The 17,967-nt window shown below is 37.6% G+C and overlaps 1 protein-coding gene across 2 annotated transcripts in view; it reads right to left on the bottom strand.

Moving 5' to 3' along the window:
- Positions 1 to 8,009: 8,009 nt before the first annotated feature.
- The window catches only part of LOC106077025 (probable methyltransferase-like protein 24), a 14,331-nt gene continuing 4,373 nt past the window's right edge, over positions 8,010 to 17,967 (bottom strand). For both annotated transcript variants that reach the window (XM_056012268.1, XM_056012267.1), the window contains exons 3-6: positions 17,959 to 17,967; positions 16,206 to 16,324; positions 14,184 to 14,398; positions 8,010 to 8,558 (exon numbers count right to left, since the gene is read on the bottom strand). The exon at positions 17,959 to 17,967 is cut by the window's right edge and continues 36 nt beyond it. In XM_056012268.1, coding sequence (XP_055868243.1) covers positions 8,153 to 8,558; positions 14,184 to 14,398; positions 16,206 to 16,324; positions 17,959 to 17,967 — 749 coding nt within the window. In that variant the 3' untranslated portion in view covers positions 8,010 to 8,152. The remainder of the gene's footprint in view (positions 8,559 to 14,183; positions 14,399 to 16,205; positions 16,325 to 17,958) is intronic.

The following is a 17,967-nucleotide window of genomic DNA, read 5'->3' as shown; positions in this document are numbered from 1 at the left end:
ATTTCCCGAGGCTACGCAGCCCAGCCGCGACCTACATATTTTACCACATCCAACCCAGACATAACCATTATCCCCGGTGGTCGATTTTCGCAGTCGAATTCTGTCCCCGGCAGATGATTTTTTAGCGGCCCTCGAAAGGGGAATAAACGCTATTAGTTTTGTGTGGTTTGTCTGTCCGTCCGTTCGTCCGTCCATCCCGTTTAGAACTCGTAAACTAGAAAAGATATTGAAAATCCGACATGATGATATTATAGACAATTAAAAGTTCATATTCAACGGCTATTTTTCTTCTTTTCTTAAAGTAAAAATTTTAATTTTGGAAAACAACAATGCAAGCAGTTGTTTTTTTTTTCATAAAATTACACCATTTTTACAACTATTCGCTATTAATAGTAACAAACACTAGAGGCTTTAAGTAAGGGATAACACTATCTATCCTATTTTTAACACATTTATGCAAACGGTTTTAGAATATTTTATTTTTTAAAATTGTATTGCTAAATTATATTTTATCTGCCATACTAACTATTACATTTACAATTAAGTGTTTACTTTATTTTTGAAGAGAAAAAATCGATTTCGTATGCATATAAGTGGAACATAATTTAAAACATAAATTAATAAGTAGTTGTTCATATTATCGCGTGAATGGTGAAGCAATAAAAGGAAGACCATCTATGTCAATTAAATAAAGTTGGCGCCTAAACTGGTCTTCATTTATCTAATCTATCTATCTATGTATCTATCTATCTGTCTGTCGGTATGTCTGTCTATCTATTTATCTTTTAACTATCTATCTATATATCTATATATCTATCTATCTGTCTGTCTGTCTGTCTAAGGCAGCTTTACACAAAATTGTTTTACATGTTAATATCTAGATAAAGATATCTTACAGTAGGCAGACTGAACAGAAAAAAAAAGTTAGATTACATAGGTCATAGATAGATAGATAGACAGACAGACAGACAGACAGACAGACAGATAAATAGATAGGTAAATAGATAAATAGATAAATAGAAAGATGGATTAGATTAGATTAGATTAGATTAGATTAATTAATCAATTAATAGACAGACAGACAGTTACTACGAACTTGAAATGCTGCTTCTAAATGAACTTTTTTTTTTTTTTAACCCTTAGTATTTGGAAAAAACAAAAAGATTTAAACACACACACGAAAATTGATTGAATAAAAAGCCAGCTTTGCCCGCAAGTGGGTTGTTTGCTTTGATTGGATCAAGTTATGCCTCGTTTGATTACAAGGTAGGTTTTTTTTTCTTTTGTAAAGTAGTGTTTTTTTCTTTTGTAAAGTAGGCTTTTTTTTTTTTTTTTTTTTTTTGTAAAGTAGGCTTTTTTCTTTTGTAAAGTAGGCTTTTTTTCTTTTGTAAAGTAAGCTTTTTTTTTTGTAAAGTAAGGTTGTTTTTTTTCTTGTAAAGTAGGCTTTTTTTTTTCTTTTGTAAAGTAGGCTTTTTTTTTTCTTTTGTAAAGTAGGCTTTTTTTTTTTTTGTAAAGTAAGCTTTTTTTTTTCCTTTGTAAAGTAGGCTTTTTTTTATTCTTTTGTAAAGTAGGCTTTTTTTTTTTGTAAAGTAAGCTTTTTTTTTCTTTTGTAAAGTAGGCTTTTTTTATTCTTTTGTAAAGTAGGCTTTTTTTTTCTTTTGTAAAGTAGGCTTTTTTTATTCTTTTGTAAAGTAGGCTTTTTTTTTCTTTTGTAAAGTAGGCTTTTTTTATTCTTTTGTAAAGTAGGCTTTTTTTTTCTTTTGTAAAGTAGGCTTTTTTTCTTTTGTAAAGTAGGCTTTTTTTCTTTTGTAAAGTAGGCTTTTTTTTTTCTTTTGTAACGTAGGCTTTTTTTATTCTTTTGTAAAGTAGGCTTTTTTTTTCTTTTGTAAAGTAGGCTTTTTTTATTCTTTTGTAAAGTAGGCTTTTTTTTTTCTTTTGTAAAGTAGGCTTTTTTTATTCTTTTGTAAAGTAGGCTTTTTTTATTCTTTTGTAAAGTAGGCTTTTTTATTCTTTTGTAAAGTAGGCTTTTTTTTTATTCTTTTGTAAAGTAGGCTTTTTTTTTCTTTTGTAAAGTAGGCTTTTTTTCTTTTGTAAAGTAGGCTTTTTTTCTTTTGTAAAGTAGGCTTTTTTCTTTTGTAAAGTAGGCTTTTTTTTTTCTTTTGTAAAGTAGGCTTTTTTTATTCTTTTGTAAAGTAGGCTTTTTGTTTCTTTTGTAAAGTAGGCTTTTTTATTCTTTTCTAAAGTAGGCTTTTTTTTTCTTTTGTAAAGTAGGCTTTTTTTCTTTTGTAAAGTAGGCTTTTTTTTTTTTGTAAAGTAGGCTTTTTTTTTTCTTTTGTAAAGTGGGCGTGTTTTTTTTTATGATAATGATCCTAATAGTAAAATGAAAATGTCCATTACATTTGCATATTTCGATTTAGAAACAGTTGATAAAATAACTGGTAATCAGTAATAATTAATATTAAGTCTTAATAACTAATGAATTAGATTTAAAAAAAAAAACAGTGACATCTTTCACCCCCACCCCCTGCAGAAATTTTTTGCAGTGAAAATCGTATACAGGCAAAAATCAAAAGGCAGGCTACCCAAAGTCAGACCCCGAATGCGATGGATTGATGATGTGGAGGCAGATCTGCAACAGCTTGGGGTTAGGGCGTGGAGACGAAAGGCCCTGGAGAAATCTGAATGGAAGGGTGAAGCAGTCCAGAGCCCTCCATGGGCTGTAGCGCCACTGGGACGGATGGATGCGATTAAATAAGATAAATTTATTGGTCCAAAATAAATCGAAATTCGGTCTCATTACAATCGTCCATTTCAGCAATACCATTATAACAGTTACAAATATACAGTTTAATTTTTGGATCTGAGTCCAAACATTAAATAGGCCCTGGTGTATCCTGTGTACAGAATATGGTGATATTGATAAGCAAAGTATTTTAGAAGACCATATAATAAATTAAATTTTGTGTTTTGTGGTGAGGGGGGGGGTAAACTGCAAGCTCAAATTTTAAAAGGTCGTTTAATAATAATTTAATAATAATAATAATTTTATTTATAAAGCGCTGTTAACAAACAAAATGTAGGCTCAAGGCGATGTAATAACATTACAAACACAGACATGACAGATGATATTATAGTTAATCTAAAAAAGTTTTAAACAGATAGGTCTTAATGCTCTTCTTAAAAGTGGTATAGCATGTTGTCTGTCTGAGATCAATGGGGAGTGAGTTCCAAACCTTTAGGCCGTGCCCTGAAAAAGCCCGCAGACCGTAGCTTTTGAGGGAGAAACGTGGCACCACTAAAAGCGTTGAGTCCATTGAGCGCAGGGCTCTCTCTGGGGGACATATGGAGTAATCAGTTCTCTAAGGTACAAGGGCATCTCATTGTTATGTATACACTGATGACAAAGTGTGGCGACCTTGTAATCGATTCACTTGGACAGCCTTTTTTTTTCAACAACACTGACCATAAAGTTTAATCAAATCGCTACCACATTTCTTCATATACATTTCTCTTCTTTTTCAATTTTTCAGAGTGTTCGTCCTTGAAAAGCTTAAACTGGAACTTAAAAATCAAAGTGTTAACAAAGGGCAGGTTACTGTGAATAACAATTAGCTTCAGAATCTCCAATGATATGAACCTGTTGTCTGCCCATTTTTTACTATCAGGATAAGGCTGACACATACAAGATGGTACCTACTCGATAGTACATACAAGATTGTACATACAAGATGGTACATTTTAGATGGTACATACTGCATGGTACATACAAAACGACAAATATAGATGAAACATACAAGATGGTACATTTTAGATGGTACATACTGCATGGTACATACAAAACGACAAATATAGATGTGAAACATACAAGATGACACCTACAGGATAAAACATACAAGATGACACTTACAGGATGAAACATACAAGATGACACTAACATGATGAAACATACAAGATGACACTTACATGATGAAACATAAAAGATGACACCTATAGGATAAAACATACAAGATGACACCTACAGGATGAAACATACAAGATGACACCTACAGGATGAAACATACAAGATGACACCTACAGGATGAAACATACAAGATGACACCTACAGGATAAAACATACAAGATGACACCTACAGGATGAAACATACAAGATGACACCTACAGGATGAAACATACAAGATGACACCTACAGGATGAAACATACAAGATGACACCTACAGGATGAAACATACAAGATGACACCTACAGGATGAAACATACAAGATGACACCTACAGGATGAAACATACAAGATGACACCTACAGGATGAAACATACAAGATGACACATACAAGATGGTAAAACAAGATGACACATACAGAATGAGACATACAGGATGGTACATACTAGATGGCCAAACTAAATAGGCCTAGACTATGGTGCAATATTTAAAGTAACTTTATATATAATAACTTATACTTTCTTCAGTAATAATCTTACTGTGATTAAAGCAGAAATGAAAAACATTGTCTTACCGTGCTTGTAGGGGTCCATATTTTATGTTCTTGTAAATGCAAACTTACGAACAGGAAACAGAAGTGGGAGAAAGAGAGGTTGGGGAATGGGAGAATCAAACACTTCCACGCACTCACAACAGAACCACATGGTGCTGACTATAATTAATCGTTATCTTTGTTCAACCACCAAGACACACACACAGATGCGCTCGTATACACAAAAACACACACACTTATATCCAATTTCATGGCAAAATGGCCAATCAAGGTTCGGTCCACATTTACCGTACTCGCATAGACTTTATTGCACAGACGTTCTTCATAAACGTTAAAGCCCAGACGTTCTAGTATAGACGTTATTGACCAGACGTTCTTGTACAGACGTTATTGCCCCAGATATACTTATTAAGAACTACTTCTCCAGACATTCTTGTATAGACGTTATATAAAGAACTACTTCTCCAGACGTTCTTGTACAGACGTTATTGCCCCAGACATACTTATGAAGAACTACTTCTCCAGACGTTCTTGTACAGACGTTATTGCCCCAGACATACTTATAAAGAACTACATCTCCAGACGTTCTTGTACAGACGTTATTGCCCCAGACATACTTATGAAGAACTACTTCTCCAGACGTTCTTGTACAGACGTTATTGCCCCAGACATACTTATGAAGAACTACTTCTCCAGACGTTCTTGTACAGACGTTATTGCCCCAGACATACTTATGAAGAACTACTTCTCCAGACGTTCTTGTACAGACGTTATTGCCCCAGACATACTTATGAAGAACTACTTCTCCAGACGTTCTTGTACAGACGTTATTGCCCCAGACATACTTATGAAGAACTACTTCTCCAGACGTTCTTGTACAGACGTTATTGCCCCAGACATACTTATGAAGAACTACTTTTCCAGACGTTCTTGTACAGACGTTATTGCCCCAGACATACTTATAAAGAACTACATCTCCAGACGTTCTTGTACAGACGTTATTGCCCCAGACATACTTATGAAGAACTACTTCTCCAGACGTTCTTGTACAGACGTTATTGCCCCAGACATACTTATAAAGAACTACATCTCCAGACGTTCTTGTACAGACGTTATTGCCCCAGACATACTTATAAAGAACTACATCTCCAGACGTTCTTGTACAGACGTTATTGACCATACGTTCTTGTACAGACGTTATTGCCCCAGACATACTTATGAAGAACTACTTCTCCAGACATTCTTGTACAGACGTTATTGCCCCAGACATACTTATGAAGAACTACTTCTCCAGACATTCTTGTACAGACGTTATTGCCCCAGACATACTTATGAAGAACTACTTCTCCAGACATTCTTGTACAGACGTTATTGCCCCAGACATACTTATAAAGAACTACTTCTCCAGACGTTTTTGTACAGACGCTATTACCAAGGCTTTGTTATCAAAATCAAAGTTCCCCTCTCAGATACGTTTTTTAGCCAATAGTTAACTAGCTTTGCATCATGTGACCTGCACACAGCGACTAACCGCCTTTTCTTTCCCCAAACTTAAGTCAGGTACCCCGTTAGGGTTGGGTGGACTCGGGGCAGCCCTGAAAATCCCGAAATTTAAAATCTCAATCTTCACCAATATTCCGACCCAGTAACCCAGGTTCGGAAGCCAGGCGCTTAACCACTCAGCCACTGCTTCTCTCCCCCCCCCCCCCCCCCCGAGACGTTCTTGTCAAACTTTATCGCCAATACGTGCGTGTCAAGACGTTTTTGTACAGACGTTATTGCCCAGACGTGTGTGTGCGAGTGAATATAAGCTTTGGAAACAAGCGCGCAAAAATTTTTTACAGAATGTCCACGTTTGTGTGGGAAAATTGTTGACCGTAGTTATAGGTCCAGCACAAAATATCATTTAAATCTACCTCTGAATGACATGTTATCAATTTATGAGTTTGAGTTTTGAGTTTAGGCACATCGGCACAATTTAGGCCATGTCGTGCCCGTAATCCTTTAAGTATATATAACAACGAGATGCCATTGTACCTTAGCGAACTGATTACTCTAAATGTCCCCCAGAGAGACCTGCGCTCAATGGACTCAACGCTTTTAGTGGTGCCACGTTTCTCCCTCAAAAGCTACGGTCTGCGGGCTTTTAAAGTGCACGGACCAAAGGTTTGGAAGTCACTCCGCATTGATTTCAGACAGACAACATGCAACACCACTTTAAGAAGAACATTAAGACCTATCTGTTTAAAACTTTTTAAGACTTACTATCATTTACCCGTCTTGTCTGTGTTTGTAATGTTATTACAGCGCCTTGAGCCTACATTTTGTTTGTTAACAGCGCTGTATAAATAAAATTATTATTATTATTATTATTAAGGAGCACTCTCCCTTTATATAACAATTTATGCAAACATGTTCACACCATTCTGCAAACAAGAATTAATCTCAATTTAGAGTCCTTTACATCGTATAGACACTGCGTGAGGTGACATGTGTAAATCGTCAGGAAAGAAGTTTACGTATGTTTAAATAGATGGTATCAATTATTTTTTATTCCTTATCACTTCTTCTTCTGCTTCTTCTTCTAGCCAGCTATTTAGCTGTTGATCTGTGAGCTCTTTTGTAGACTGTGCCAAGGAAAAAAAGTGTGCTATTTTCTTCAGTTGTTCAGCACTGCCGTACAGGGTGTTGGTTATGTTGGGCTGTAGTGGAAGTAGGGTCTGCCTAAGGTGGATTAGGAAGGGGCATTCAAAAAGGATATGGTTTACGGTTTCAGAGGGACAGGTACGGTATCTGCAAAGGGGGAGTTGTGTGGAGTTTATTTTGTTCAGGTGGTAATTTAATAGTGGTGTGTGTCCTGTTCTTAGTTGGAAAATTTGTATAACAATTTATGCAAACATGTTCACACCATTCTGCAAACAAGAATGAACCACATTTAGAGTCCTTTACATCATTTAGACATCATGAAGTAATTCGCGCGGCATATCTACAGGAAAGAAGTTTACGTTCGTTGAAATAGATTGCATCAATTATTTTTATTCGGTATCACAAAACTATCACAAAACTATCACAAATTCATATTTTAAAAAAATACATCTTGTAGTCTGCATTCTTGTCAATTCAGATTCTGTACGTGTGGGGATCAAAGTCTTTTCTTCACAAGAGGATGGCAATGATCATGATGATGATGGTGATAGTGATGATTAGGGCGATGATAATGATGGTGATGATAATGACGAAGATAATGATGGAGATGGTGACGATGATGGTGATTATGATGATTAAGACGATGATAATGGTGATGATAATGACGACGATGATGATAATGACGATAATGCTGATGATGATAATGTTGTTGTTGTTGTTGTTGATGATGATGATGATAATGACGATGATGATGACCATGACGATAATGCTGCTGATGATAATATTGTTGTCGTTGTTGTTATTGTTGATGATGATGATGATGATGACGATGCTGCTGATGATGATAATGTTGTTGTTGTTGATCATGATGATGAGGATGAGATGATGATGATGATAATGTTGTTGTTTTTGATGATGATGATGATGATGATGATGATGGTGAATCTGGCGTATCTGGGGTCATCACTCATTCCATATTACGTTGTCGCTTGAGCTCCATATTTCACTACTTTAGAATTATCTTCGTAAATAGCTCACTTCATAGCAGTTAGTAAGTGGTGATGGCATTTCTGTATCTTTCGTCCTACAGAATGGATTTTTATGGACGTAAAATTTCTTGAATCCGATCCTCTCCAGATTTTTAACTACTTTTAATTCGGCCAACCTGACGCTCTTCAAGGTCGACCCAAGGTGATATTCTAAGAGCACCTGTTTGACGTTTCCCGGAAGTTCACCGGATTGGATCATTTCCGGAAGCGCCTGCCATTCGGATCCTTCTACGTCCATTTTGATGACGTCAATTGACGAACTCTTGTGACCCAGTCTTCGGCGAATTTCTTTCAAGGTTAGCATTGTCCAATTGTCTTTATTAATAAACGATTGCCCACTTAATCCTAGAGAGCTGAAATGGACTTTGGGCGACCTGCAGAGAGATAAGGGAACGTAGATGTCACAATACTATTAATGAAATGCTGAATTTAATGGTTTATTCTCATAAGTTAAAAGCTTGTCTCTCCAACCGAGCAACATGGTGGCGCGGGGTAATTACAAATAGAAATTGTTATAGTTACTATTTTTTTATAACGTCACCAATACCCCATAGCCTAAGAATAAAATATACGTTAAATCTTTTAAATTATGTTCAAAATTAAGATCGCTATTAAAGAGTGCCTAATTTTCCGGTGCCTAAAATTCCGCCTTGTCAAAAAGTGCCTAATTATCCAGTGCCTACATGTCCGGGTGCCTAAATTTCCGGGTGTCTAAATTTTCGCGTGCCTAAATATCCGGTGCCTAATTATCCGGTGCCTAAATTTCCATCATCATCATCATCTTCATTACCATCATCATTATCATCGTCTTTATTATCATCATCATCATTATCATCATCATCATCATCATCATCATCATCATGTCCATCACCATCATCATCTCCATCACCATCATCATCACCTTCATCAGCATCATCATTATTGTCATCAACCTCATCATCACCATCATCAAAATCATCACAGTCATCATCGTCGTCTTTATCATCATCATCTTTTTTATCATCACCATCATCAGCGCCAAAATCATCATCATCAGTATTATCATAATCAACCTCTCCTTTAAAAAAGCCTTGCTATCGTGCGTATTTTGGGTTGCTCTTTAGAGCAAGCGATGAAAACAGTGAAGATAATATTTAGGGGCTTATGAAACGGTCAACGAAACTGACCAATCCAGTCCACTTACGCTTATGACTAGGATTTGATCCAGGACAGTTGAGTGAGGTAGGAGACTGCACATATGATAAAGACTCGACCCTTCAGCAGTCTCCAGGGCGCGGCTGATCTATTACGGCAGTGGTTCCCAAACTGTTTGTTTACTAGAACACTTCGCTGTCTCCAGGGCGCGGCTGATCTATTACGGCAGTGGTTCCCAAACTGTTTCTTTACTAGAATACTTCGCTGTCTCCAGGGCGGCGTCTGATCTATTACAGCAGTGGTTCTCAAACTGTTTCTTTACTAGAATACTTCGCTGTCTCCAGGGCGGCGTCTGATCTATTACAGCAGTGGTTCTCAAACTGTTTCTTTACTAGAATACTTCGCTGTCTCCAGGGCGGCGTCTGATCTATTACAGCAGTGGTTCCCAAACTGTTTCTTTACTAGAATACTTCGCTGTCTCCAGGGCGGCGTCTGATCTATTACAGCAGTGGTTCTCAAACTGTTTCTTTACTAGAATACTTCGCTGTCTCCAGGGCGGCGTCTGATCTATTACGGCAGTGGTTCCCAAACTGTTTCTTTACTAGAATACTTCGCTGTCTCCAGGGCGGCGTCTGATCTATTACAGCAGTGGTTCTCAAACTGTTTCTTTACTAGAATACTTCGCTGTCTCCAGGGCGGCGTCTGATCTATTACAGCAGTGGTTCCCAAACTGTTTTCTTTACTAGAACACTTCGCTGTCTCCAGGGTGGCGTCTGATCTATTACAGCAGTGGTTCCCAAACTGTTTTCTTTACTAGAACACTTCGCTGTCTCCAGGGCGGCGTCTGATCTATTACAGCAGTGGTTCCCAAACTGTTTTCTTTACTAGAACACTTCGCTGTCTCCAGGGCGGCGTCTGATCTATTACAGCAGTGGTTCCCAAACTGTTTTCTTTACTAGAACACTTCGCTGTCTCCAGGGTGGCGTCTGATCTATTACGGCAGTGGTTCCCAAACTGTTTCTTTACTAGAACACTTCGCTGTCTCCAGGGCGGCGTCTGATCTATTACAGCAGTGGTTCCCAAACTGTTTCTTTACTAGAACACTTCGCTGTCTCCAGGGCGGCGTCTGATCTATTACAGCAGTGGTTCCCAAACTGTTTCTTTACTAGAACACTTCGCTGTCTCCAGGGCGGCGTCTGATCTATTACAGCAGTGGTTCCCAAACTGTTTCTTTACTAGAACACTTCGCTGTCTCCAGGGCGGCGTCTGATCTATTACAGCAGTGGTTCCCAAACTGTTTCTTTACTAGAACACTTCGCTGTCTCCAGGGCGGCGTCTGATCTATTACAGCAGTGGTTCCCAAACCTTTTCCTTAATAGAACACTTCGCTGTCTCCAGGGCGGCGTCTGATCTATTACAGCAGTGGTTCCCAAACTGTTTTCTTTACTAGAACACTTCGCTGTCTCCAGGGCGGCGTCTGATCTATTACAGCAGTGGTTCCCAAACTGTTTTCTTTACTAGAACACTTCGCTGTCTCCAGGGCGGCGTCTGATCTATTACAGCAGTGGTTCCCAAACTGTTTCTTTACTAGAACACTTCGCTGTCTCCAGGGCGGCGTCTGATCTATTACAGCAGTGGTTCCCAAACTGTTTTCTTTACTAGAACACTTCGCTGTCTCCAGGGTGGCGTCTGATCTATTACGGCAGTGGTTCCCAAACTGTTTCTTTACTAGAACACTTCGCTGTCTCCAGGGCGGCGTCTGATCTATTACAGCAGTGGTTCCCAAACTGTTTCTTTACTAGAACACTTCGCTGTCTCCAGGGCGGCGTCTGATCTATTACAGCAGTGGTTCCCAAACTGTTTCTTTACTAGAACACTTCGCTGTCTCCAGGGCGGCGTCTGATCTATTACAGCAGTGGTTCCCAAACTGTTTCTTTACTAGAACACTTCGCTGTCTCCAGGGCGGCGTCTGATCTATTACAGCAGTGGTTCCCAAACTGTTTTCTTTACTAGAACACTTCGCTGTCTCCAGGGCGGCGTCTGATCTATTACAGCAGTGGTTCCCAAACTGTTTTCTTTACTAGAACACTTCGCTGTCTCCAGGGCGGCGTCTGATCTATTACAGCAGTGGTTCCCAAACTGTTTTCTTTACTAGAACACTTCGCTGTCTCCAGGGCGGCGTCTGATCTATTACAGCAGTGGTTCCCAAACTGTTTCTTTACTAGAACACTTCGCTGTCTCCAGGGCGGCGTCTGATCTATTACAGCAGTGGTTCCCAAACTGTTTTCTTTACTAGAACACTTCGCTGTCTCCAGGGCGGCGTCTGATCTATTACAGCAGTGGTTCCCAAACCTTTTCCTTAATAGAACACTTCGCTGTCTCCAGGGCGGCGTCTGATCTATTACAGCAGTGGTTCCCAAACCTTTTCCGTAATAGAACACTTCCCACGGAGTATTTAGCGGAACACTTTCCCTTATTTATTAGAGAGATCCATTCACGTGGTGGCCTAATTGTTAATTATTCCGGTAGTTATTAACACCTATTCAGGCCTAGCGGAACAGTAGGGTTCCGCGGAACACAGTTTGGGAAACACTGTATAACAGATTTAGTTCTAAATCCAGAAAGACACAGTCCATCCATTGATCAAGTATGCAAAAAAAAAAAAGTCAGATCTCAGCGCTACCATCAAAAATTCTTTTTTATTACAAAGATTATATCAATTCTCTTTGTCTGTCTGTCTGTCTGTCTGTCTGGTAAAAGTGTGTATATGTTATTTCTCCCACACTCATTCTCGGATCAAGCTGAAACTTCGCACAATTATTAATTGACATAGACAATCTTCTTATCTTGTCTTATATAATACAGACGTTACTTTAAAAAAAAAAGAAGATAATTACGTCCTACGCGTCATGCATTTAGTCATGCGTATTAACCAATGACCTAAATTCTGCTAAGTCACTGGTTTTCCTGACTAGCTCAGGCAACCCATTCCATGCTCTAAAAGCACTAGGGAAGAAGGAGCATTGAATACATGAATTAATATCAATACATGAATAAATTTTTAAAAAAGTAACCAATTAGACTATTAATCTCTGATAATTCATTATTGTGTTTAATAGCAACAAGGGAAGCTAATACTTCAGTATTCACAGATGTGGATAAATTTGTTGGGTTTAGTCCCCTTAGATATAAATGTTAACGCTATTTCTCCCTCACACATTCTCCTATCAGGTTGATATTTTTTAACATGTATTTGTTGTACCTAACAAAACCGAAACCATGAAATAAAAAGACTCAATTTGTCAATTAATTATTGGTAGTTAATTATTTTGTTTGATAATGGAAGAGGAAAATAGCTTGTACATTATTGGCAGATATGGTTTCATGGACTATTATTTCGATTTTAGATACGTTTTCTTTTAAAGGATTGTTTTATATTTGGCTTCTTAAGCCTTTGTTTAGTATTTATGAATTAAATTGTCTATGATAATTTAGCTACCCGTCTTGGTTTGTGTACAGTGTTACGTAATATATGTGTCAATATCGCAGAAGATATATATAATATTTTCCAATGGAATTGTTCTAGGTTTACTAAGCATCTGAGGTAAACTTTAAAAAAAAAAAATTGACTTTCATTTGCTGGAGTTTTTTTGCGGCTCTCTAGTTATGTCTGGGCTGTTGAAATAACAGAAGAAAACAAAATTATTGGTCGTTCCGTAAGTTTGAAGTTTAATGTTAAGCTATTTTTTGTTGGGGGGTGGGGGGCGGGAAGGGATTTTAAAAAACAACAACTTTTATATAGCGCCCCTTTCCAGCTTACAGCATGCTCGATGCACTATGGTCTAATTTCTTTTCTGGACCAGTGGGGGGGGGGGGGGGAGTATCTGGGAAGTTCTCGTGCTGCCTTAAGTCGCTCAGCAAACACAACTCTGCCTGAGTCGGGATTAAACTCTAATCCAAAACCCCTTGTAATGTAGCCAGGCCGTAGCCAGGCGCATTTGGCCTCGCAAAAAGACATTCAATATATTTTTAATTGAGTTTTTTTTTTTTTTTTTTGCAATTTAACCTAGGTTTTCATTCTGATTGAATTAGGGTAACTGAATATTTCAGTATCTCTCAAACTGTGTTCCGCGGAACCCTAGCGTTCCTGGAGGCCTAGCTTGGTGTTTCTTACTGTGGTGTCGAGGAAAGGCGTTTGGCTATAGGTCAGAATGGAATTTTGAATTTTGGAAATTTTAGGAAGCTTCTGATTCCGCCCAACTCTGATGTGTACATGAGCTGACTTATTTGTAAAAATAAATTTCGGACACTCATTTGGGGTTCCCCTTAAATGGGGGCCCGGGTAGATGCTCAAATTTGGAATCCCTCTTATAAACCCAAGTTACGCCACTGACCGTCGGCCGGTATCTGGAAATTTAGGCACCTGATATTTAGGCACCGGATATTACCGTTAGAAATTGTTATAGTTACTATTTTTATAACGTCACCAATATCCCATAGCCTAAGGATAAAATATACGTTAAAACTTTTTATTATGTTCAAAATTAAGGTCGCTATTAAAGAGTGCCTAATTTTCCGATGCCTAAGTTTCCGCCTTGTCAAAAAGTGCCTAATTATTCAGTGCCTACATTTTCGGATGCCTACTTTTCCGGGTGTCTAAATTTTCGCGTGCCTAAATATCCGGTGCCTAATTATCCAGTGCCTAAATTTCCAGTGCCTAACTTTCCTAGATTCCCGTCGGCCATAGAAGGGAATAGATCGTAAGGTCTCAAATGGGTAGTGTCTATTTCATTTTACAGACTTTGACGTCATGACAATGCACCACTTAATAAAAGGAGCTATTTATAGAAATAATGACACACTACCTGTCAAAGTGGTCCTTCACCAGGTTCATGCTGGGGTCAAATGAGAACACGTGACATCCGTACAGAGCAGCGGCCGCCTCGTCGAAAGAGAAGTCGTAGTTGATGCCGAAGGAGTAGATGATGCAGGGCTCCCGTGGTCTAACGTCAGCGTCGTCACAGATCTCCCAACCGCCGTCAGATACATCGCCCAGTCGCAGCTTCCTTCTGCACAAAGACTGTTGACATGTCATTCAACCTTAATGTCATTAATGTGAGATTGAATATGACATTCGACTCACGTTAAATTTGATGAGTCATTTAACATGTGATGAGTAGTTAAGCAATGTTATTTTTAACTTAATGCAATCTAACTGCCAATGTCATGTGACTTTTACTTGCTTAGGCTTAGATCATCCAGCACCGTTTGGCGCATTGGGCGGCAAGCTGTCTCCACTACAATCTGTCACTGGCAATGTCTTAACCTTCTTCCCAGCTGGTGTCCACTGCTCTGAGGTCTGATTGTCAATAAACATTCGGTATTATTTACTTTTCCATGTCATTTAAGATTTCATGTCATTTGACACTTTATATTATTGAACACTTGAAGCCATTTAACATTTGACATCTTCAAATTGTTTATGTATGACATTTAGACCCAGTTATTTAACATATAACTAGAATAGTTATTTAACATTCAAGTGATGCCAACGAATCACACATCTTTCAAATCGTCATCTCATCTCTGCCTGTTGTCAGAAATTAGTGAGATTGACAACTGATACCACCAGAAGTATTTCTAGCGAACTGACAGCAAGAGGTATTAGAAAAATTGTCAAGTCAAATGGAATCTCTGTGACAGGAAGTTGAATCAGGCTGACATACGCTTCTTCTAAACGAAATTGCATCTCTTAATTTAGTAGGCGGAAAGGGTCGAAACCAATGTAGCGCAATCGTCTCACTGACGAGAATCTTGATTCAGTGCTTGAGCTCGGTGTCTCATCAATGCAGTGGGAACTTCAGAAGTTGGATTTGGATAAACTTCCTACATCCCTTAAATTAGTGTAAATCTCATATTCACGAGCGAGGCGCTGTGTCTGAGTGGTTAACGCACTTAAAGCACTTAGCTTGCGATACGAGGGTCCCGATGTTTTAGTCCTGGTGAAGAATGAGATTTTTAATTTCAGGATCTTAAGGCGGTTGGTCGTTGCGATGTTTACATGACACCCTCGTTAACCGTGGATCACAGAAATATATGACCTTTACATCATCTGCCCTATAGATCGTAAAGTCTGAAAGGAATTTTTTTTTAAAAGTGATATCCACTGGTTTCTAATAAAAATTGCTTTATTTTTTTTATGTAGACCTAATTTTTTTGGGGGGTCTTTTCTGTTATGTGGCCCGCAACACGAGTGTTGGAAATTAAAAATTGCCTACCTCTTGATTAAGGTTTCACATCGCTGTTTTATCTAATTAATTATTGAAGTTAACATTATTACATGAACCTAATTTTTGCTATTACCTAATTTCATAACATCGAACCAAACCCGAACCCAAACTTTAGACCTGACCGAACCGAACCCGAACTATACTCGTCATCGAACCGAACCGAACCCGAACTTTAAAAGTTGGGTTCGATTCCCATCTCTAATATAAAAGTAGCAATTTATATTTATGCTTCTGTCAATGTCTTATAGATAATGTGTAAAATTATATATATGCGTAAATACACCTAAACATTTTGCATAACCCACGTCCACCTGAAATCTTATTTGCTAACTCATATGCATCTAAAATGTTATGTGTTAACTACTGTACCTAAAATGTTGTTTTAACCCATATCCACCTGAAATCTTATTTGCTAACTCATATACATCTAAAATGTTATGTGTTAACTACTGTACCTAAAATGTTGTTTTAACCCATATCCACCTGAAATGTTATTTGCTAACTCATATTTCTAAAATGTTATGAGTTAACAACTGCACCTAAAATGTTGTTTTAACCCATATCCACCTGAAATGTTATGCATTACCCATAACTTACATTGAGGTTGTCTAAGTTGCTGTGCAGTGTAATCAGCAGCGTCTCGTTACTCAACGAGTCCAAGTCTAGACCCACCAGGCTGTCGACAATCCCTTTTTCTCGAAGGCTCATTAAAGGACCTGCAATAATAATAAGGCTTGTCCTCGAGTCCGAAGATTAACTCTTTACCTCCGTAATTATTTCCCACGTTCTAACAGAAGTGTTCATTTTTCACATTTGTACATTCTACTCTGTTATGATTAGACTTCAATAACATTTTTGTTTGTAATCAGAAAACGTTACTTTTGGTATAGAATTATAGGAGAATGCATGCTCTTTTTATAGAACACAAATTAATGTTTATAAAACTAAAAATCAATTGACGTGAATGGGATCGAATCAACGATGGTATCGTTAATTAGGAGAGAAAGAGTTAATGAGGAATGCAGTATTTCCCGTGGCTTCGCAGACCCTGTGGACTGCATTAAGTTTAAAAAGTGGTATTGGTCTGCGCGAGCCAATTGTCACTTTAAAAATACTCAGCATGGAGGCAATGCAGTGATTTTGAAATAATTACATAGTTAAGTAAATATTGAAGAATGATGAATATTGTCGCCTAGTTGAGATATTAATCAGAATACGAAAACTTAATAAAATACTTTGATTTTCAAATATATATACTAAACTTAAATGACATAATGTATACCGCGTACATCAGCGGCCTATATAATCATCATAGGTTACAATGATCTCATCTTCTGACCTCTTGTTTCTCAATAATTTTTTCTCCTTACATTTCATTTCTACACATTTTCAATACATATTTTGTTTCTACACATTTTCTTTCTACACATTTTATTTCTACACATTTTGTTTCTACACATTTTATTTCTACACATTTTGTTTCTACACATTTTGTTTCCACACAATTAGTTTCTACACAATTAGCTTCTTTACATTTTTGTACACATTTTATTTCTACACATTTTGTTTCTACACATTTTATTTCTACACATTTTGTTTCTACACATTTTGTTTCTACACATTTTGTTTCCACACAATTAGTTTCTACGCAACTAGCTTCTTTACATTTTTGTACACATTTTATTTCTACACATTTTGTTTCTACACATTTTGTTTCTACACATTTTGTTTCAACACATTTTGTTTCCACACATTTTATTTCTACACATTTTGTTTCCACTCATTTTGCTTCTAAGGACTAAGGATGAAAATATTAGAGTGTAAGAGTACATGAGACTTAGACCAGCTCACATCCCAATTACAAGAAAAAGGACGCCTGTTATAAGTTATCTCGACATGACCAACGCATAATTTTACGACCTAGATCCGGACGTAACAGAATGAGACAACATATGTTCCGGAAGCTTAAAGTCGAGACTAGCGATCATGAGCTGATTATGTCCTTCAAAGCTGCATACTATATCAAGAGACCCAAACAAGACTCTAAAACCCTCCAACAGAACAAAAACTATACTGAAAACTGCCTGATCTGGAAACCACTGCGCAGTTCATCTCAGATATAGGATTACTGATCTGTGCTCTCCCACATGTAAAATGAGAACGAAGAAGAAGAAGAAGTTTGTGTAATTTTCTTTCTACACATTTTGTCTCAACATAATAACTCCCCTGCTGCCTAGCATTTAAAATCTACAGTGTCTCTTTACATTTAACTATTAGAAGACGTCCATTTAACAGGTCATGTTCACCATGAATATATTAAGGAAATCTTTTCAGTGATACACATATTTACCTGAACCCA

The sequence above is a fragment of the Biomphalaria glabrata genome, chromosome 15 (assembly GCF_947242115.1).
Source record: "Biomphalaria glabrata chromosome 15, xgBioGlab47.1, whole genome shotgun sequence".
Classification (NCBI taxonomy): domain Eukaryota; kingdom Metazoa; phylum Mollusca; class Gastropoda; family Planorbidae; genus Biomphalaria; species Biomphalaria glabrata.
Note: the sequence above shows the minus strand (reverse complement) of the source record. Positions and strands in the feature narration are given on the sequence as shown.